General features: G+C 39.0%; 1 protein-coding gene across 1 annotated transcript in view; it reads right to left on the reverse strand.

Annotated features, from left to right (window-relative positions):
* Window positions 1–22,371, reverse strand: part of LOC129737605 (uncharacterized) — a 43,708-nt gene that overhangs the window by 19,648 nt on the left and 1,689 nt on the right. The window contains exon 2 of the mRNA XM_055728765.1: window positions 19,789–19,969. Within this exon, the coding sequence (XP_055584740.1) occupies window positions 19,789–19,969 (181 nt within the window). The remainder of the gene's footprint in view (window positions 1–19,788; window positions 19,970–22,371) is intronic.

Below are 22,371 nucleotides of genomic sequence, written 5' to 3' on the forward strand. Positions count from 1 at the left end.
TCGTTGGTTGCGGCTTTGCCGCAAAAGAAACGGGTTATAAGAACCCAATTTTTGTGGATTTTTTTTTAATTCCAGGTTGGATAAATATATTAATTTTTTTGGGAAATGGCAATTCTGGCGATAAATTTTCAGAGAAATGGTTCCTCCTGGTGAAAATTCTTCTGTGAAATGGTTTATTCTGGTCAAAATATTCGGGGAAATGGTTCATTCTGGGGGAAAAAAATTCTGGAGGACTGGATCACCAGAAGGTGATTGAAATTCTGGTGATTTTTCATTCTGGGCAATCATTTTCGGGAAAATGTAGTACAACTCTAGTACTCGATATGCACTTTTTCCAGGTTTCAAAATTGTAGTAGTTTGGCATTTTTTCAGATATACTTGAACCGATATACACCACTTAACGAGAAAACGGGAGACACGAATAGAATTTCGGAATCTTAAAGATATGTTACAAGTCTCTTAAGCATAAGTACAAGTCCATTATCAGAGTACATTATAAATTGTTAGCCTTTTGTCTTTTTGGAGCACTGGCGCTTGAGAAACGATTTGTAAGCTTTTATTTTTTTAATCAATTCGTTGATTATAAACATTCAAAAGAGATTTATGTCATGTCATGATCTAACAAACTTCATAGTTTGATAATGATAGACCAATTTGTTTGAAAATTTTCAAATACCTATAAGAAACATCTAGCATGAGTTTATATCAATAGCATCTTTAGATACGAATCTTCAAAAAAAAACCCCATTTTTTGCCAAATTGAAAAACGAAACCCGTCATCTAGTATAGAAAAAATAACGATATTTCTGTTTAAATATTTTTTCCATAAATTTTAGTTAGCAATAATTTAAAAACAGTCAAACAGTTTTTTTTTCTATTCTGACCGATTGAATATAAAATATTTTTTCTTAAAAAACACTTTATGCCGATCCAAATCTATCTTTTGAAATAATCAAATACACGCAGCGAAAACTTGGATTTTGGAACTAAACAAAACTGACTTTGATTCAAAACGTTCATTTTTTCGAAACAAACTCCTGTTTTCTTTGAATCAACAAATTATGGTTTTGTTTCAAATGAATAATTTTGAAAGAAGGAATTAATTTTTTGAGTCTAATAACTTTGGACTTTGATTTTAAAGAAATTCTTTGATTCGTAAGGAATTTGTTCAGTTGCATATTTATTTGAAACAAAGTAAATTTTCTTCCAATCGAAGAAAAATGTTATCAATGCAAAGGAATAATTTCTTAAAATAAAGACTTCAAACTTAGAAGGGTTTTTGCATTGAGCTAGAAGAATTTAAAACGAAAAATCGATTCAAGTTCGGCTGGTCGTGTGAAAATGTGGATCAGAGTTAGCTCAGTTAGGAGAATTCAGGATGAAGGATGAAGTATGGTAAGTATATGTCAATTAAAGAGTGAATGTTGATGATTTTCAATAAGTGCTTGGAATTTTACAGAACCACGGACAATGGATGATTTTCCAAGTCCCTGGATGCCTCAACCGAGGCGAAAGCAGCGCAAGATGACACCGCTCCAAATCCAGCGGTCAGGTCCACGAAAATTGAAACCGGATGATTCGATTAAAGTGAACCAGTTTGTGAACCAGAATTCCATTTATCTATGAATAAAAATAAATTTTAGATATAAAATCCCCTCTCCCCTCCAATTGGAATCCAAGGATAATGGGAATAAAAAAATAATGTAAAATGTTCCTGCAGGTACACAGCAACGATACGATGCCCCGGCGTACGTGTTGACGGCTCAACGGTACAGATGGAAGTGAAATGCTCAGTGACTAATGATTGTGTGTGACCCGTGATTGTAGGGGACTGTATTATTGCGTAACATTTGTCAAGGCAAAGAATTTAGCAAATTTTATGCAACAAATTGTGTTGTTATGATTTTTTGCAGTTATGCACTAATGCAATCTTACATTACGGACAATTGTTCAGTACATTCGGACAAAGTGCCTCCTAAAAGCTACCTCTTTTTTGATACTTGATACGTTGATTAACTGTGTAAAGCTTAGTTTTATCAAAACTCGAAGTGATACCAGCCAAGCAAACTTGTTTTATTGCTACACTTGTTTTTCTCCTTTTCTTGGTTTTTTTATTTGCCTTCATCTAACTACTGACTTTGAATCATAAACCCTACATTGAATCTCGCCAACCACAAAGGGAAAGATCGAACGACCGGCTTGGAGGCTAAAGTGTTTGACCCCGCAGGACCAGGCGGCAGACCAAAGCCACTGTCTATTGGACTGGGTCGGGTGCTTATGTTTGTGGATATGTTTTCTCGTCCTGCGTCTGATCCCGTGTGGTTAGTCCCAAACTGGGTTGCCAGGTGCCCAGATTTGTCTGTAAAACCAAGACTTTTGACCCTTCGTCCAGATATTGGTCAGACACAGATTTTGCCCAGATTTTTGCTGAGAGTGCCCAGATTTTACAGACTTTTACAATTGAGTGATCCGTAAGTGCCAGATTAGACTGAAATCTTGCTTGTATTCATTGGTATTTGATCAATCATTCATTAAACTTTTTTTTTAGAATAAGATCGGCATGTTACGTGTTAGAAAACAGTGTTTGTTATATATGTCTCAACTCTAAAATAACCTAAATACCACAGTATCTCCCCCTCCCCCCCCGCTCACACGCATCGTGAAATTTCTTGTTTGGTACCAAATTTGCAATCTTCCTTATGCACAGACACACACAGACTTTTTTTCAAAATTGCCCAGATTTTTTATCCTCAACACCTGGCATCCCTGGTCCCAAACTCCATTATTGCTCATCTAAACTGGACCACTAGCATTGACTTAACGTATGTTGTTGTGTGCTAATGCAGTAAAGAAACGAAGATACTTCATCGTCTTAGAAACGGCAACAAAAACGAAAGGAAAGTAGCCTTACTGCGGTAGTTAGATTATCCTGTGGGCTGGAGGGCATTTTGTTTTATTTTTTCCGAAGAAGAAAGATTAGTTTTTCTCCTGTTTTAGTATTGGTGTTAAAAATCGAGGATAAAATGGACTGGAATGACGAAAAGTTCACCCGTTAGAAGCCATTCTGCCTCCGGATAGGTGATATAATAGTGTACGAAGCTGGGGACATGAAACACTCCACCTAATCGTACAGGATACCAAAGTTCTGGAAGAAAGTTGTTTTTCCATAGGATGAACAGTGAAAAAGGAACAGGAAAAGACATCCCACATTTGGTTCTTACAAATACATGCCACTCTTTGACAACATTGATCGTTTGTTTGTTTGGTCTTCGTTCCCCGGTGGAAGATGTCAATAAAATTTATTGCGTTTGGTGACCATTAGAAGCAATGTTTCTATTCCCCTGTCCTCTAGAGGGTGGAAAGGTCGTTCCGGGAATCGGACTATTCCATGTATTATTTCGACCAATGTTGGGTTGAAAGAGGCCGTCTGACCTAGAGTGGAATGACTCAGGGTTGACAAATAGCTGCTTCAAAAAATCACCAACAGCATCCCTACATAGCAAGTCAATAAAAGAAACCACAACAACAATGAATAATTGAGCTAACAGGGGATTGACCTATTAAAGTTTTCTTGTTGAAGCTGAGCGTAACAATTTGTTTTTCGATTTTCAAACGCGGGGCATAACAATTGCTTTCATATCCTTTGAAAAATAAAAAAGGTTACAAATTGAATTTAAGGGTTTGATTTTTCAAGTTGATTATATTAAACAAAATCGAACAAATTTATGAAAATGTTTAATTGAAAGAACGTTCAACTTTCAAGGCAGATTTTGTTTAGCAATTCTATGTCTATCCTGCATGATGATGATCTATGTCTATCCTGCATGATGTTCAACGTGGCGCTAGAAGGTGTTATTCGACGAGCAGTGGGCGAAATGCAGGGTATTTTCAACAGATCCAGTCAACTTATCTGCTTTGCCGATGTCATTGATATAGTCGGCAGATCATCTGTGGAGGTGGAAAGATCTACCGCAAACTGAAACGCGGAGCAGGGAGGATTGGATTGATGATTAAAACGTCCAAGACGAAGTACATGCTGGCCTGCGGATTCGAGACCGACCGAACCCGCTTGTCCGGTAATAACAAGGTCTCGATCGACGGTGACAAGCTGGATATTTATTTATTTATGTTAGTGTCTTTGATAATCACCATACAGACATATCTTAAACTAAACACAACTTATGTTCTAAGACTACAAATAATATTTTTAAATACTTCTTTGGACTGGTTAAAATTAAAAACGTTTGACACTTCGTTAAAAACACGACAACAATGGTTAGTTTTGTGCAAAAACGGTGCGGCTAAGTGGTATCCATAAAAAAATCTGTTGTCGAAGTCGTCTCGTTGGTGCATGAATGTTGATGTTTTGTTGCAGTTGTGGGCAGTCTATGTTATTCATTAACAGGTCAAAGACAAACATTCTTTGAATGTATGTCCGTCTGCAACGAAGGGTTTCGAGGGTTAATAAAGTGCATCGTTCCTCGTACGGTGGTAGTCTAACGGCATCATTCCATGGCAATCGTCGCAGTGCATATCTTAAAAATTTCTTTTGAACTCTTTCAATCCTTTCGATTTGTACTTCCTGATAGGGTGTCCAGACTATCACGGCATATTCCAATACACTACGAACCGAGGCACAGAAAATCGCTTTGAGGCAGTAAATATCTTCAAAATCAGCGGTGTTTCTACTGATGGAACCAAAGATGGCAAAAGCTTTTGCGGTGGTGGCAGCTATGTGTTCCGTAAAAGTCAGTTTATGATCAAACACTACGCCTAAATCTTTTATAGAAGTCACTCTCTCCAATTCTTCTGTGTCCATGGTGTAAGCAAAGCGTACGTGTTCTCTTGATTTATGGAAAGTAATACATTTACACTTATTCGTTTTAGCTATCATCTCATGTGACCTGCACCAATCCAAGAGTATTAAGATGTCAACTTGAAGTGCTACACAGTCCACAAGTGATCCAATAATTCGGTATATTTTAAGATCGTCGGCGTACATCAACTTCGAAGATTTGAGTATCCAAGCAAGGTCGTTTTCAAAGAGCATAAAAATGAGTGGGCCCAAGTGGCTTCCCTGAGGGACGCCGGACAAATGCTTGGCGTTTCGTTAGATAAGAGTACAGCCACGATGTGAACCACGACAGGAAGCCAAAGCGTGCGATTTTATAATTGCGAGCTCGTGCGGTACTTTGTCGAATGCTTTAGAGAAGTGCACGTAAAAAGCGTCAACTTGTTGTTTTTTGCTCATAGCCGAATGCAGTGTATTAGAATAGCACAACAAGTTGGAAACAGTTGACCTTTTCTGCACAAACCCGTGTTGATACTTTGATATTATCGGTTTAGCGGCGTTGTACAGTCTTTCATACATAATTGATTCGAAAACTTTCGATAAACAGCAGAGTATTGAGATCGGTCTGTAATTAGTCACGTCATGTAAATTTCCTGATTTGTGAATAGGAGTTACAGCAGCCATTTTCCAAACACTAGGAAAAACACCATCAGTTAGCGATCGATTGAAAATTATCCGTAATGGCTCGGCGAGTGAAGCGGCAATGTTCTGTATGAGATACGGAGGAATGCCGTCTGGACCGGGTCCTTTTGAAGGATCAATGGCTTTTAAGGCAGACAATATTTCATGTTGGGTGAAAATTGGCTGAGGTAAAATAACGTCAAAGCTGGGCAATGCTTCAAGGTATTCGTTAGAGGCATGCGGTGATTGTGAAGTGTGAACCAGTGATTGAATTTTGCTGAGCATGAATGATCAACCATCTCTCGCTCAACGCTTTACTCGGAAGCAAAGGTTGCTTTGAGGCAACGAAAACGACAAAACCGATGATGCATACGCTCTCACATGGCCCGCCTTCACGAAGCAATATACATTCGAGGCAGCGAATCCAAAAAACCAAACGAATGGCTCTCACTCATCTCCTGTTACATTCTTGAGGGAACCGAATTCAAAAGGCAGAGCAAACCCGAGTCTCCTCGTTTGTGCCTGGATCGAATACCCAAGGGTTTTCTGCTTTTGCTATTATTGCACAGCAACCGCACGCAGGCAGCTAGTGTTTTCGTTTCTTTTCCTCCCCTCTCCTTGCTCCATACGCTGCGGGCCTATGCAAAGCAATAAGTTCGGTTGTTGTCGTTGTTGCCTCAACCTTTGCGGCGAAGTTGAAGATGTTCTCCTCAACGACAGCTATCGGCTTGAGTCCATCAAATTCAATAACGTAAATGAGTATGTGTGCCTCGTCTTCTTCATGCATCATGTAGCAACCGAACGTTGAGAGAGTTCGTTCGGAGCAGCGAACAAATAGTGTCTCTCGGAGCAGATCCTCCTCATGGGGGGAGGTTTGAATGAATGTATATGTATCGTCTCCTGTATTACTATACGAGGCCTCAAAGTGTGTATTTTGAATGCCTCTGATGAGAAAATGGTTGAGGATCATCATCATCACTGGTGTGAACGCTCTTAAAGAATTCTGCGAACAGGTTCGCGGATTCGGCAGCAGTTTCAGAGGAATGACCTTCAACCTTATTTTTCATTTCTCTCTCCATATTACGGATGTATCTCTTGAAGAGGGTATTACGTAGCTCTGAGTATTCGCCTTCCTTTGTTGCAAGCTCGGTTCTGTTTGCAGCAGTTTTACTTTTATTTTAAGTATTTTTTGCGCAACTTGCGTAGTTTATTTCTACAGCGACGAAGCTCAGCATTCCACCATGGTTGCTTGTACTGCTGGTAACGGAATGAGCGTTTTCTTGGAGTGTGAAGCGCGACTGTCCTTAGCAAATGTTCGTAAAAAACGGAGAGAGCATCGTCGGGGCAAAGGCTGCCTAGGAGGTGTAGCCAATCCATGGATGCTAGGGCTTCAATAATTTGTACAGAATTGCATATTTTAAAGTCAAGATCGATACGATAGATATCGTCGTCAGTTGTGGTATTATCATAGGGGCAGTCGATAAGAATCCCATAAGGTCTGTGATGTCGGTCCGTTGGTAAAATGGAAATTGGCGGGTCCAAAGCTTCGGTTACTTCAGGTCTGTTTGTAAAAATCAGATCGAGAACTCTACCGTTCACGTTTTCTCTAGAGCATATCTGAGCAAGGCCAACAGCTGAAATCGTTTCTATAACTGCGAGTTCTTGTTCGGTTGATGCATTCACAGGGATGAATCAGTTGGTGATTTCATCAAATGTCCACGAGAGATTCGGGAAATTATAGTCCCCAGCAATAATAATAATGTCGTTTTCGGAGATGTTATGCATAATTCCTTCAATGGCAGTGCAGTGTGTTGCATAAGTGGAAATATCAGTATTTGGGCGGAAATAGGCACAACAAAAGTATAGATTTCTTTGATGCTGTTTGATTTTAATAACAACCTGTTCTAGACGCTCACCAGACTCATGTAACTTATCGAAAATTCTTTCTATACGCTAAGTGCTGCTCCCTTCTGAGAAGGGGTATCATAACAGGCGACTAAAATAGCTTGTACACCCTCCATGGGGGTCAATGGTTTGAGTATTCAACAACTTCAACGTCAAATAACATACAAAATTATCAAAGCAACCGTTGTTCGTATTCGCACTGTTGGTATCAATTTCAACATACTTGTTTTTCTGAACAAAAAGATTCCCAATTGAGCATTCAATAGATGATTTTCTTCTCGAACAGAGTAAAATAAGAAAAGCAGAGTTTCGGTTTAATTCAAATTCAAATCAATTTTTTTCCGAATGGAAATATATGGTTAATAATTCGTCCAAAAGGTCAACCAAAATACATTTTTACCATTTAAAGCATTGTAGATGGCTCTGAAGTACTCACTTCCAACAGATATACTTTAGATATACAATAAAGAGCGGAACATCACATCTAAAGGCAGTGCGAATTGTTTTTTAACGCAGACAGAATTTCTTGCATCATACCGGAACAACGCATAAAGAATTTTGACGAGCAGAATCCTTGGCAAATCCAAAAATCGCCATCAAATTCATTAGCACATTTCTCACAAACATACATCATCAGATGTGAGGCTTGAAATTTTAAATATTTGTGTTGTGCAGCTTGAGATGAAGATGTCGTTGCAATCAGTAAGAGTGCTGACGTTTATGCAAATATAGTATCAAACCAATATACCTCACTCTTTAAAAAACAAGGCGACACATCAACCACGCCATCATATGGAGAAAGTTCCAACTATCACGTATAAACTTCGACGATCTGAACTACTTCTGGCGGATATCTGACTTGTAGGTGGTGCTGTTGTCGCTTAGGGTAGTGATGGTGATACTATTAGTAACTTTACTAGGAACTTTCGTCAGTAGGTGGTGCTGACATACGTCTCCTTGATGAGATGTATGGTGAAGGCTGACAGTGGGGTATATTTGTTTTAATATATTTGGTTTATGAACGATGACGATTACCTGAATTGATTGACGGCGACTCAGCGGTATGTGTGTGTGTGTGTGAGAACGGGTACAGGAATCCAAATCAGCATGAGGTGTGTGCAAGCGAGACGAGGCTATTGTTTATGTTGATGTTGTACCAGCTGACTGGGCGGTCGGATGATGCAATAAAAACAGCAGTGGTGGTTTTGGTGATTTTACAGGTGGCCGAGGTGTGATCAATTGTGACTAATGATGTACACGGGTGATTTAGGCAATGGGAAGGCAGAATTTGGTGGCGAATTGGTTATGGCAGCGGCAGTGCCGGTGGCAGTTGGTATTGCGCAGTGGATTTTGGGGATAAGCGGGTAGGTATGCGTGGCGAGGTGAGAGAGCTTATGTGGCGGGCAGTAGGCGCTCAATCTCAATCTCAAGTCGTGTGGAATTAAATTTTTCCGTACCGCTGGTCTGGTTGATGCTGATGGAGATAAAATGCGGGTTTCTTGGCGGTAGCTGGATCACTGGGCGGTTTTGCGGGCAGATCGGTTCACGATTTGCATGGAAAAACGATGTTTTTTCGGAGCAGTTGAAAACACAGTAACTTAACAAGAAACCGAGTTGGCAGAGGAGCTGGAGATAGTCGAAGACTTTGTCTATCTCGGCTCACTGGTGATCGCAGACAATGACACCAGCCGTGAGATCTGGCGGCGAACGATCATCGGAAGTCGTGCCTACTATTGACTCCACAAGCAAAACTGCGGTCGAGCAGAACTAGCCCTAGCACGAAGTGTAACCTGTATATGAAGATCATTAGACTGTGTCCTCTACGGGCACGAGCCATCACATGGATATTGCTCAAGGAGGACCTGCGTACACTCGGAGTATTCGAGTGTTAAGAACCATCTTTGCGGCGTGCAGGAGAACGAAGTGTGGAGGCGCAGGATGAACCACGAGCTGGCGCGACTCTACGGCGAACCCAGTATCCAGAAGGTGGTGAAGGCTGGCCGAATACGCTGGGCGGGACATGTTGCGAGAATGCCGGACGACTGTCCTGCAAACAGGTGTTCGCTACGAATCCGGTAGGAACAAGACGAGCGGGGGCGCAACGAGCAAGGTGGTTAGACCAAGTAGAGCGTGACCTGGTGAATGTGGAGTGTCCGAGAAATTGGAGAACGGTTGCCATGGACCGAGTGAATTTTAAGAATTATGTTCGTCAAGTTATGTCGTGAGACGGAATATTACGAAAACAACAAACATTGTCGCTAATGTCGTTTGAATATACAGTAAGGTTTTTTTACACTGATACGCACCGCGTATAAAAACGTGTAAAAAATCGTGCTAATTCACGAAAACCGTGTAAAAAACCGTGCTAATTGCGGAAAACCATGTAAAATAGACCATCAAAAATATGCAGCTCTGAAACTTGAAACAATAAGACATGTAACGTGACACATAAGACCTGAGACCTGATACTTGAGACCTGATACCTGATATCGGAGATTTGAGACTTGAAATCTGATTCTTGACACTAGAGACATGAGATCTTAGACTGCGAACTGGTACCTGAGACTTGAGACCTGACAATTGAGATAACCAATATTCAGACCTGAGACATGGGACTTGAGACCTGAGACCTGAGACTTTCGACATGAAACTTGAGACCTGAGACCTGCGATATGAGACCTAAAAATTGAGGCTTTAGACATGCCACCTGAGACCTGAGTCTAGAGTTCTGAGACCTGAGACATGAGACCTAAGACATGGGACATTAGACTTGAGACCTGAGAATAGAGACTTTAGACATAAAACGATAGACTTGAGACCTGAGACAAGCTACTAGTGTTAGCATCGTGAGAAATTCGTTTAGCTCAGATTTCAACTTCCGACCCCTCTAGTGAATGGGTTTGACTTGTAGGTGACGAAAAAAAGTGTCGCGAGTTCGCTAGTACAAGCTACTAGTGTAAGAACCGCGAGAAATTAGTTTAGCTCCGATTTTAACTTTCGACCGATCAATTAAAATGGTTTGTCTTGTAGGTGACGAAAAGTAGTGTAGCGAATTCGCTAGTACATCTCTCAAAAACCGTGTTAATTCGCGAAATCCGTGTAAAAAAACGTGTTCATTCCCGAAAATCGTGTCAAAAAATCCGTGTAAAAAAACCGCGTAAAAAAACCTTGGTGTACTGCTATCAATGATTATGCTTTATATTCCTTACCTCAGTAAGAGTTTCAAAACTTACCCCTCCAAAATATTCGATAATGAATTAAAAAGTGATCAATGTTCCCCCAGTTTACGGTACTTGAATTGTGTGTATACAAACAGTACAGTGTTATTCGGTAAATGATCATAAAAAAAGTTGAGTTTATTTAGTCAGAATGTTTATTTGGGCCCAACGATTTATAGATGAAGAAATAATTTATACATTTTTTGTTAATGTTTAATTTTTTGCACTTGCTCTAGTGCGTGTACCTTTTTAACCTCAAATTCTTCCGGAAAATGCATATTCTCACTTTTTGTTATGAAAAAGTGGTTTTTAATTTATTACTTTCTCTTATGCTTCACAAAATCAAAATGTTCTCTGCATTCGGCCTTTAAATACATCAATCATATAAAATCTATTTTAAAGGATAGGCTCTTGTTCAGCTCAGATGTCTGTTCATTTTAATCGGATTTTGTTGCTGTTCTCAAAAAATTAAAGGCGCTAAATACATCATCAGTTAGATTTGTACAAGTTCAAAAAATGTTTTCGATCTATTTCTGTTTTTTGACAGAAATAGATCGAAAACATTTTTTGAACTTGTTGTTGTTGATTGTTGTTTTTGCAACAATTGCTTCTTCTATAAACACGAATTGAAAATGATTTCAATTTTCAAAATCATTTAAAAGGTTTTGATTCGATCGGTAAAATATCAATCTGGGTAACATCTAGGCGTCATTCATTACCATGTGCTGTGAAATACTTCTGGAATCCTTTATGAATTCATAAAATCTTTAATTTTGCATCAATACTTTTTTTATGGAAGAACCTTTCAATCCCAGACAAAAAAAAACTCCCTAACCTTACTTGTAATTTACTAACAGATGTGAAGCAACTTTACTTTTTTCTCTTCAAACGTTCGATGGCAAATTCCCGTCTGTTTAAAGGGTAATGTGCACCAAACGTTCGCTCATAAGAAAGCCCCTCATAGGTAGGAATTTATTGCACTTCACTGACGTTTAATCGCCCGGAGCCGGAATCCTTGCATTTGCATAATGCAAAACGGGAGGTATTATATCAATTGAAATTAAAGCCCTATTAGTGCCCAATTGTGTTGTTGAAAGTGGAACGCATTGCACCCGAGGCTTGAGTTGAGCTCAAAAAATGGTCAGGATTATTGTTGCATTTTAAAGGGTAGTACCTTTATCAATTTCAATGAAAAGCTACATTTTTAATTCAGCAATTGTACATTTATAATTCATTGAGCTCATTGGACCGAACTGTGCTATCACCTAGATCAGTTCAAGTATAACTTGTTTATTTTTTCTATTCACATTGTCAATTTCTATTCAAAAACATTTCCAATCACAGTGCGACCAATAAAGGGTAAAGCTCAATGCAATTTAACACCACCGACCGGGAAACGGTGTCAGTAGCAAGAAGGTTGTGTAGTAGATCCGGAAAAATAAGTGTGACACATGACAAACAACAAACAACAGACCTGATTTATTTATCTGTTTACCATGAGAGTGTTCGGCTAGAGCTTCTCATATTTTCCTCTCCATATGTTTTACGATGGAAACGTTTCTATGCGGGATTTTTTCTTTTTCTAGTTCTGCCGTATTATCCTTTTATTTAGTTCTTTTTCTAGGGTAGCTAAACTTATTTTGGTTATTTGTTTTATAACTATGCTATTTGTTTTGCTTTGTTTGAATGTTATATGAAGAATTTTTAAAGTAATTTTATTGCAATTCCAAATAAATATGACAGGCTTTACTTGCTGGAGCTATAAATAATTTCATGAAATGTTTTTTTCCAAGGTTATATACATAAAAAAAACTCATAGCTATGTAAGCAGCTTTTTGCGATTTTTAAACTTCCAAATTTGCAATCAAAGATGTATAGGTATTTGAGAAAAAAATAGTATTACGTCTAATATTTTTTCTGGGAATGTAGTTTATTAACATGGAATGTACTGTAAGAAATCCAAGAAATATATCTTATCTAAAATTATTTTTTTTTAAATAATCGGAAGATTTCTGAAGATTTGTGAATAAAAATTTTGTCTGTGCTCTTCAGGAATCAATCAAATCATATAGAATTTTTAACTAATGATTGGAAACCAGAAGTGCCAGGTGGTTTGGTCAAAAATCAGGACACCGCGAAGAAAAAAAACAGGATCTGTTAGGACATCTCTGAATTTATGGAAAAAATATGCAGCTCTGTTATTATTGCATAAACTAATGCGAGCGATGAGCTTTAACCGCCTTAATTTATGCAACGAACGTGAGCAGCGTTTTGGCTGACTTGCAGTTGATCTCGAAAAACACCGTTTAATTATCATCTGAATCGACGATTGCCATCGGTTAAAAGAGTTCAACTATTTTTTTAAAGATTTATTCGAAATTATCATAGTTTGATTACTAATTCGATTGCAACTGAGACGTTTCATGAAAATCAGGATGACTGATTCATTTTAAAGACACATTTCAAAAATCAAGACTCGATAGTTTTTGAAAAATCAGGGCGGTTTCTCGAAAATCAGGACAAATCCTGATAAATCAGGACATCTGGCACCTCTGTTGGAGACTCAAAAGGAATCAAATGGGAGCAAAAAGTAATTTTTACTGCTGTCTTATGGTCTATATTACAAGAAAACATTGCAATGTTTTGCTTTCACTTAATATTAAGAAAAAGTAAAGTATACCTATATTCAATTCAGTTTCAGGAAAAAAGACAAGGAAACCTAGTTTAGTATGAATTATAGATTCTAAACCAGTTCAGTGAACAATCAAGGACCATGTTGAGAAGGATGGGTTTCATTCCAATTGTGTAATTTCTTTTTAAAGAATAGTCACCGCTGATTAATTATTATATGCTAGTTTAATAGATTGCGCTCCATGAGCCAATTCGTCTTTCTACCGGAGGCATAATCAAACCATTTATTTAATAGCGGCAGCCTTGAAAATCTGTGCTCCCTGAGTCAATCCGTCTTTCTACCGGAGGCTGCATAAAAAAAAATCGTTACAGCTGGTTAAAAAATCTGCGCTCCCTGTGCCAATCCGTCTTTCTATCGGAGGCTGTATCAAAAAACAAATTCAAAGCAGCACCTTTCAAAATCTGCACTCCCTGTGCCAATCCGTCTTTCTAACGGAGGACGAATCAAAACATTTTTTTTCGTAGCAGCTGCCTTAACAATCTGTGCTCCCGTCCCGTGTCAATCCGTCTTTCTACCGGAGGCTGTATAAAAAAAATCCTAGGAGCAACCTTAAAAATCTGCATTCCCTGTGCCAATCCGTCTTTCTACCGGAGGCCGAATCAAAACATTTTTTTTGTAGCAGCAGCCTTAAAATCTTTGCTCCCTGTGCCAATCCGTCTTTCTATCGGAGGCCGTATCAAATTTTTTTTTTGTAGCAGCAGCCTTGAAAATCTGCACTCCCTGTGGCAGTCCGTCTTTCTACCGGAGGCCGAATCAGAACAATTTTTTTTCGTAGAAAAAGCTTTAAAATCTGCGCTTCCTGTGCCAATCCGTCTTTCTACCGGAGGCCGAATCAAAACATTATTTTTTTCGTAGCAGCAGTTTTAGAAATCTGTGCTCTCTGTGCCAATTCGTCTTTCTACCAGAGGCTGTTTAAAAAAAATCGTAGGAGCAGCCTTAAAAATCTGCACTCCCTGTTCCAATCCGTCTTTCTACCGGAGACCGAATCAAAGCAATTTTTTTTGTAGCAGCAGCCTTAAAATTTGCGCCCCCTGTGCCAATCCGTCTTTCTAGCAGAGGCCGAGTCAAGACATTTTTTTTTCGTAGCAGCAGCCTTAACAATCTGTGCTCCCTGTGCCAATCCATCTTTCTTTTGGAGGCCGAATATAAAATTTTTTTTTCGTATAAGCAACCTTAAAAATCTGCACTCCCTGTGCCTACTCGTCTTTATACCGGAGGCCGAATCAAAACATTTTTTTCGTAGTAGCAGCCTTAAAATATGCGCTCCCCGTGCCAATCCGTCTTTCTATCGAAGGCCGAATCAAAACTTTTTTTTTCGTAGCAGCAGCCTTAAAATCTGCACTCCCTGTGCCAATACGTCTTTCTAGCGGAGACCGAATCAAAACTTTTTTTTCGTAGCAGCAGCCTAAAAAATCTGTGCTCCCTGTGCCAATCCGTCTTGCTATTGGAGGCCGAATCAAAACATTTTTTTCTTAGTAGCAACCTTAAAAATCTGCGCTCCCTGTGCCAATCCGTCTTTCTATCGAAGGCCGAATCAAAACATTTTTTTTCGTAGTAGCAGCCTTAAAAATCTGCGCTCCCTGTGCCAATCTGTCTTTCTAGCAGAAGCCGAATCAAAACAATTTTTATTTTTGTAGCAGCAGCCTTTAAAACCTGTGCTCCCTGTACCAATCCGTTTATCTACCGGAGGCTGTATCAAAAAAAAAATCGTAGCAGCAGCCATAAAAATCTGCACACTCTGTGCCAATCCGGCTGGACACATGACTCCAAGTGGAGTTAGATTAAACTGGTTTCTTATGTAGCAAACAGTGATCCTTGTTAGTTGCGCAATTCGTTTTTTTTTCCATATCTATAAGCACACTCAGCCCATGACTTCATACTTCTTAGGAACAATTGTCGGCCTCAAAAACTTCTCCATGCCCATTTTCACGACAAACTTTTCAATAGTTTTCACGTCCATTGAGGACATACAGACATAACAAGCCTTTTAGTTTTATATATAAGATTATGTTGAGAATGCTGTTTCAAATTAGGAATATTCGAAAGTAAAAGGTTCGTGGTAACTTACTGGCCAGCTACCTTAAAGTTTGGATGAATTTCTATTTTTATAACAATTTCTAGCTAGGGAAAACTTTCCCACCAATCTCTATCAAAGCTCAAGCTGGTAAACATACACTGGTTTACGAACCATTTCCATATAGAAATCTTATTTCGTCTTGATGAAATTTTGCCAACATTTATCAATCTTCAAATCGTATACTGTTTGCAATTCTAATTTTTCTTTTCTTACATTTTTCTAAGCTGCATCATACAAAAATACAATCCGTAAAATGTATGAAACAGTGTTCAGCCTAGACTCTGCACGGACTGCACAAAAACTCAACCTTTCACATTCAAATCAAAACTCACCTGCTAGGCTTGAACACCTGAGGGAGTAAGATTGAAATCCATCCAAACATGAGCTTTTTCTATTCCTTATCTGCAGCGCGCGCGTTTCATTCCAATATTGTTTGCCGTTGCGGAAAATTCAATTGAATATCTCATTTCTCGAGCGCTACCCTTTATCCTGCTTTGCCATCTGTGGGATTCTCATCGACAACGACTAAGAACGACGTTGCGTTGGTTTGGCAGGAAGGGAGAAGGATTCCGTCCTAGTGAACATCCCTCAGCAGCTACCCCTCCGGACCCATTTGCTGCTTTCGGCCCAGCGAAAAACACAGAGAGAGAGGGATCCCTACTGACTTTGTGCTAATAATGCACACAGAATGGTTATTGTTTTCCGTCTTCTGCTTGGCTTAGCTACAAAGTTGGAGTTGACTTCTCCCGGACCGGGTAGGTAGATTTTTTCCTGCACAGGCCGAATATGTTTCCTCCTTCGAGACGGAAGCAACGGAAATGAGAAAGCGGCAAGATTTTTCTTCTTCCGGCAGAGACGATTGCTTTTGAAGTAGTAAACAAATTGAGCAGGATTACTCATTTCAGTTGGGAGGGAAGTGAATTGATTTCAACGGAATTGATTTTTTTCTCCCTGCGTTGTACCTGAGTTGTTTTCCACCGATGGGAACTCCGGCCTGATTATTATCTTTTCAGAGTTTGTAAATGCAGAAAAACAATCTTAGAATGTTTTGAAATCTCCATAACTTACGCATAAACTTGTTTTCAAAATGGGACAAAGTGTTAAAGACAATTTTCTGCTTCAAATTTTTCTTTGCTAATCTATCACAATTTTTGTTGTTCTACACAGTAAGCTCAATTTTTGTACTACTAGCCTTAAGTAGAATTTATATCTCTTTAAAGAAACATGGAGTTTAACTAAGATCCTACATTATATATGTTCGTTTTTTTCATTTTCAACTATCTTTATTGGTCAAAAGTTTATAAACTACTTTTCTACACCAATTCTTTCAGTTATGACTTGAACATTTTAACTCCACTTGTTACCAAAGAAATAAGATTAATTTTGTTAGAGTGGCAGGTGTTCGCCGGACTTGTCCGGATATTTTGTACAAAATTAAGGAAAGAACTGATTTGTTACGGTCGACCGAATTTCGTTGAAGAGAGCCCGCTTTTATTCACTTAACTTGCAAAATTAAATGAAAAATTCAATTTAGGTACCGTAAACTAAGGTTACTTTGATCACCGGGGTAACTTTGATTAACTTGAAATTTTTCCATATAACCATCAATAACTAAATCTGAACATAAAAAATCTTAAAACTTTTTTCTACGTTCGAGAACCTATGAATTTAGTATCAAATATGCAAATGGTGGTTTGTTTTTGATAATTAGTAAAGTAAAAATGTTAGTAAAAATGTAATTTCAAAATCTTAAGATATCGACTTTTTCGAAGGCTTGAGAACGAACGCCTCTTCTGATGAAATCAACGCATTTAGAAGCAAACGGAATGTTTCATCTTAAACTTAAACATTTTTCCATTGTATATGAGAAGTTTAAAGGTTGTTTTTATTGTCATTGTATGATAAATATTTGATAAGTAGTAAAATGAGACATTTTCTCGAGTGAGCCAGTATAAGACAAATGGATGAGAACACCAATGGTAAAGTTTAAGGAAAAAAAGAAACTGAGAATAGTGGAAGAACCTAGGGAATTGTATGAAGGTGACATTACTTATGTTTTTTTGGCTAAAATATATTTAGTAATGTTTATAACTTTTGCCCCTAAATTTATGCAGCAACATTGCCCATCTTTTGTTTAAAAATATTTTAAAAAGCAAACTTAATGTTTTTGGGAGAATTTTGGAATTAACCAAAAAATTCTGTTATTGAGGTCTTTGATGGATGGGCCTCTGATTCCAATGGTCAGGCATTCCCGGCATGACATTTTTGCGACCTCTATTGCCACAAGTTCTCCAAATTGACGCTCTCAATACGTCTCGATTGAGCCCATCGACACCCAAAACAACAAACCAATTGTTACCACAATCCTTGACACCAATGCCAATAGCTACCAATATACCAACTGCTGACCCTGTAGAATAACAATAAACCTCGTAAACTGCAAAGCAATAAAAATTCTAAAATGCTTTATCCCAATCTTTCCAAATCTCAATTAAATCAAATGAATGAAACATTCTGAATTCGTTTTGAAAGTCTGTTTTCCCAAGTAACCATAAGCATTAAGCCAAAACCTTGAATCAGCATTAAACCAACATTTCTAATGCAAGTTAGCATGAAATCACCATTTCTAATGCAAGATGGCATTAAATCAACATTCATAATGCTTTTTTGTTTTATATAAGCATTATTAATGCATAGAAGCAATAAAGAAAATTAGCACTAATGATAACACTATATGCACATATAGAGTAGCTCTAAAGTTAATAAGCATTAGGAGTGGTGTGACCAGAACAGTACTTGAAGTACGGGTTTTTTCACCCATCTTATCAGCATCAAAATTGGTCGAAATGGTAAAGGCGCAAGGAGAGATAAAGGCTGCTGCGGGATCCTCGGTTCGAGACTCAGAAGAATTCATTAAGCAGGCATAATCCTCCTTCATACAGCAGGTTGATTGATGTTGCAGATAATAATTATTTATTTCATTTTTGTTCATTTTAATTATTCAAAAAATAATAATTAAATAAACAAAAGGTGTTCTAAGTATGCATTGTTAATGCTTTTATACGGCTTGCGAAAAATGACGTTTTGATGGTGCTCTAATTCAGCATTTCTAATGCTTATTAAAGGCTATGTTGTGATAGCATTTAATCAGCCCGCTATTTCGCCTTTTTAGCATTAAATCTGCATTTTATACGCATATAGTGCAAAACAAGCATTAACACAGAGTTATATATGGGAATATAGTGTTGATTAAGGGCTATGTTTTAGTGCTTATGGTTACTTGGGTTGTCTGGATAGATTTTCGGATAAGAAATTGACAAGACACCTTCTCTTGTCGACGACTAAAACTGAAGAGGATATTTTATTATTTTTTTTTTTCAATTTATTTATGTAGCGACCCACCACACTCCCCCACAAAAAAAAGGCTCGATTGAGCCCCCTGGTAATGGACGCTACTGTTCTCAGCACGTCTGGCTGCAATTGGACAAAGAAATATTAAACTAAAAACGCGAGCAAAATTTTACTCATGCTGAGAACTCAAAATGGTAATAATCTAGTGCGAGGAAATGTGACGATACTAATTTAACTATCTTACAACTATGAATCTCAATGGAAAGAGATTTCCTTTTAAGAGATTCACTTTCAATTAAACAAAAAAAAATTTAAAACATTGTCATTTCATTCTGATTACAGTTTTTACCGCGAAACATGAACATGAAAAATAATTCAATGCCACGGGCAGTCCAGCAGTCCAAACGAAGCAAACAGCTAGCAACAGCTAGTATACATCGAGGCGTTTTCACTATCAACTCAGGGTGACCAATAGTGATGAGATTAATGATATCGGCTACCTAAAACGACTGTTTTAAACATGGCTGCCCTATTTTTGTTTTGTTTTTGTCTTGTCGTTGATCAGCACAACATTTTTGGAACAGTTTTCAACAAGTCAACGAATTTCACTGTAAACAGAAATTACTGGATGTTCCTGGATCAAAGGTGGGTTCGAAGAGATTAAACAGCTGGCCACCATCGAGTACGTTGAATTGAACCGGAATGGAATTTTGGCACACATTGTAACTAGGAAACCTCGGCAGGGTAGCGGTCTACACTGGTATGTTCTGGATTAGCAACTTTAAACCAGATGATCAGTAATAGGCACACGTACTTCGAAGTGCTTCCGAAGCGGGTACTGACCGGACAGTCAGTACGGCAGGTGCCCGAATGGCTGGTAGTCTACCTTAACCACCAGTACCTCCCACCCGGGCCGTATTACTGATCGGGAAGATGGGTAACGAGGGGGCCTTGGATCGGCGCTCAGATGGGTAACAGCGTATGGAATGGGGTCCAGGGTTAGTTGCCAGGGCAGCTTTACGTTTTGGTAGCAGTGATCAGCAATAGGCACACTTCCGAAGAGAGTACTGACCGGACAGCCAGTACGGCAGGTGCCCGGATGGCTGGTAGTCTACCTTCAACACCACACCAGTACCTCCCATCTGGGCCGTATCACTGATCGGGACAGGGTTCGTATTTCGGGGGTCAGCGCGGTTCGGGTTGTTGTTGAACGGAAGCTGAATAATATCGGCGGCAGATTGCGTTAGGTACACCTACGTTGTTAGGTTTTTGGATCAATTTCAGGACGAGGTAGCGAAAACTACCCAATCCTGGTCACGGCACCAATGTTTTGTCTGGATAGATTTTCGGATAAGAAATTGACAAGACACCTTCTCTTGTCGACGACTAAAACTGAAGAGGATATTTTATTGTCATTTAATTCTGATTACAGTTTTACCGCGTAAATCTCATTAAATCAACATGAACAATAATTCAATGCCACGGGTAACATTATAGCAGCAGTCCAAACGAAGCAAACAGCTAGCAACAGCTAGTATACATCGAGGCGTTTTCACTATCAACTCAGGGTCAGGCCAGTGGCCCCAGATGGACTTTAAGGCGTAGAGGGTACAGTATTCCTTAGCATTGTATCATGAGTCGTCCAATTGCACCTATGGACCCAGAGTAGCAAACTGGGGGGACGCGGTGGCTCATCGCGCCTTGGAATGCAATCCGTAAATTGGATTTACCACCAGGGTTAACAACTAATAAAAAAAACTATCAACTCAGGGTGACCAATTGTGATGAGATTCATCAAAGTCTTTTATTCAAAAGCTCGTCCATTGAAGGATGCCAGCATGCAAAAAGCTGTGATGTTTTCCTGTGCAAAATATGCACATTGGTTTTTGTTTGTACTGACGTAGAAAGTTCTTCCTCTCAAAACAATTAAAGCACAGTCTTTTAAGAACAGCAAATTTTAAACACTCATTCGCCGCCAACTCTGGCATCGGTACAGAAAATGCTCCTGGAGACAAAAGAAACAGAGTATATCCCTTGCCAGTTTTGTGTGGTCGTCCTCTACTCCTACAGTCACTTAAAGATTATTAAATTAACCCGTGCTTTGAATTTCCTGCAGTTTCTTCTCAATCGCTGCCATGGCTTCCGAGGACTGCCTCGACACTTCTGCTGTATTAATAACGGTGACCTGGTTCTTCCTACATAGTTCGATAGCAACCTCGCGTTCTCGTCGAAGAAATTCGTGAGTTGCCATCAACCAGCTGTAGTACGACTGGCTCACGCTTCTTGGCGCCAGTGCGACCGCTGAGGACGCTTCGAAAACCCGATCGTGGAAGCTCTGCACCACTGGATGCCTTGCCGACCGAAGGTTGGATGATGCCTTCGGAGAGATCACCGTCACATTATAAACCTTGCGCGCCGCACCGATTTATGACCAACCAATTATTGTCCTTTCTTTATTCCATAAAACATCTTTAAAGGCAAAGATGGGAAAAAAATTTCCAGGAAAAATGCAAACCTGTCACCACAAAAAACACGGGATGAGTATTAATAGTCCATCAACGCAATCTATTCAACAGAATCTGACATCATACAGACTGACATACTGACTGCTAAATCAATTCTTTGCTTCAATCAACAGATTCAACGTGATCCAGCCTTCACACTAAATATAATCTAATCTTCAACAACTCATATCAATCTGACACATCATCATCGCTCTTAGTCCCTTTCATCAGGGCAATATTCACTGGCAAACTGACAAATTATGCTATTCGTATCCAATATTCTGATTCAATTAGGGTCTTCTAGATCGCAAACGATAAAGATGGGCTACTGATCCAAATGATTAATTATTTATTTCCTACAGGCTGTAACACAATTCAGCTAGTCATTTCACCAATTTTACAAAATCTCGTGCGAGGTGTAAATGCGTGTCCTAAACCCAACGCGTTTTTAGTGGCGGTGTCTAGGTTGGGCCTCTGATCCCAATGATCAGGCATTCCCAGCATGCAATCCTTGCGACTTCAATTGTCACAAGTCTATTAAATAGACGCATACAACTCAAAATGTCTCAAACTGAACCAACCTTGGAACCTTTCTTCTGGAACCCTAAAGCTGTCCAGTAACCAATTCTATCAACCAAAAAGTCTTCACACGAAGTAGAACAACAATGAAGTAGCCAATAGCTTCTCAAATTGTCCATTACCAATCAAACTGATTCACAACTAAAGGATTAACTAACGCATTCCATGGCGCACCCAACCGAAGTAATCGGGCTTTTTTCAGTTGACAAACCATCATTCAATTTCCTTCAAAATCCGTATGAAGGGCTTCCAGTTCTGCCTTAGCAGACAGCCTGCTTTCTCAGACTCCAGAAACCGACTCATCACTCTATGTCTTTTCCATCAAGACCAACTTTACTGAAAAATTATTCTATCCGTATTTCAGAACCTGATCCCACTGATCAACAACCTCAACAATGACTCATTCCATAACGAAAAACACCTGAATTATTTATCAGGTCACAACACTGGCCATAACAAGTCCTTTCTTCTGACTTGACTAACGACTACATTGAATTAAGTCATCGCAAATCTCTTCAATATAACTCCATATGCTACTCTACGGACATATGACATGGCCACCTTAGTCTCTA

This window comes from Uranotaenia lowii, chromosome 1 (genome assembly GCF_029784155.1).
Source record: "Uranotaenia lowii strain MFRU-FL chromosome 1, ASM2978415v1, whole genome shotgun sequence".
Lineage (NCBI taxonomy): Eukaryota > Metazoa > Arthropoda > Insecta > Diptera > Culicidae > Uranotaenia > Uranotaenia lowii.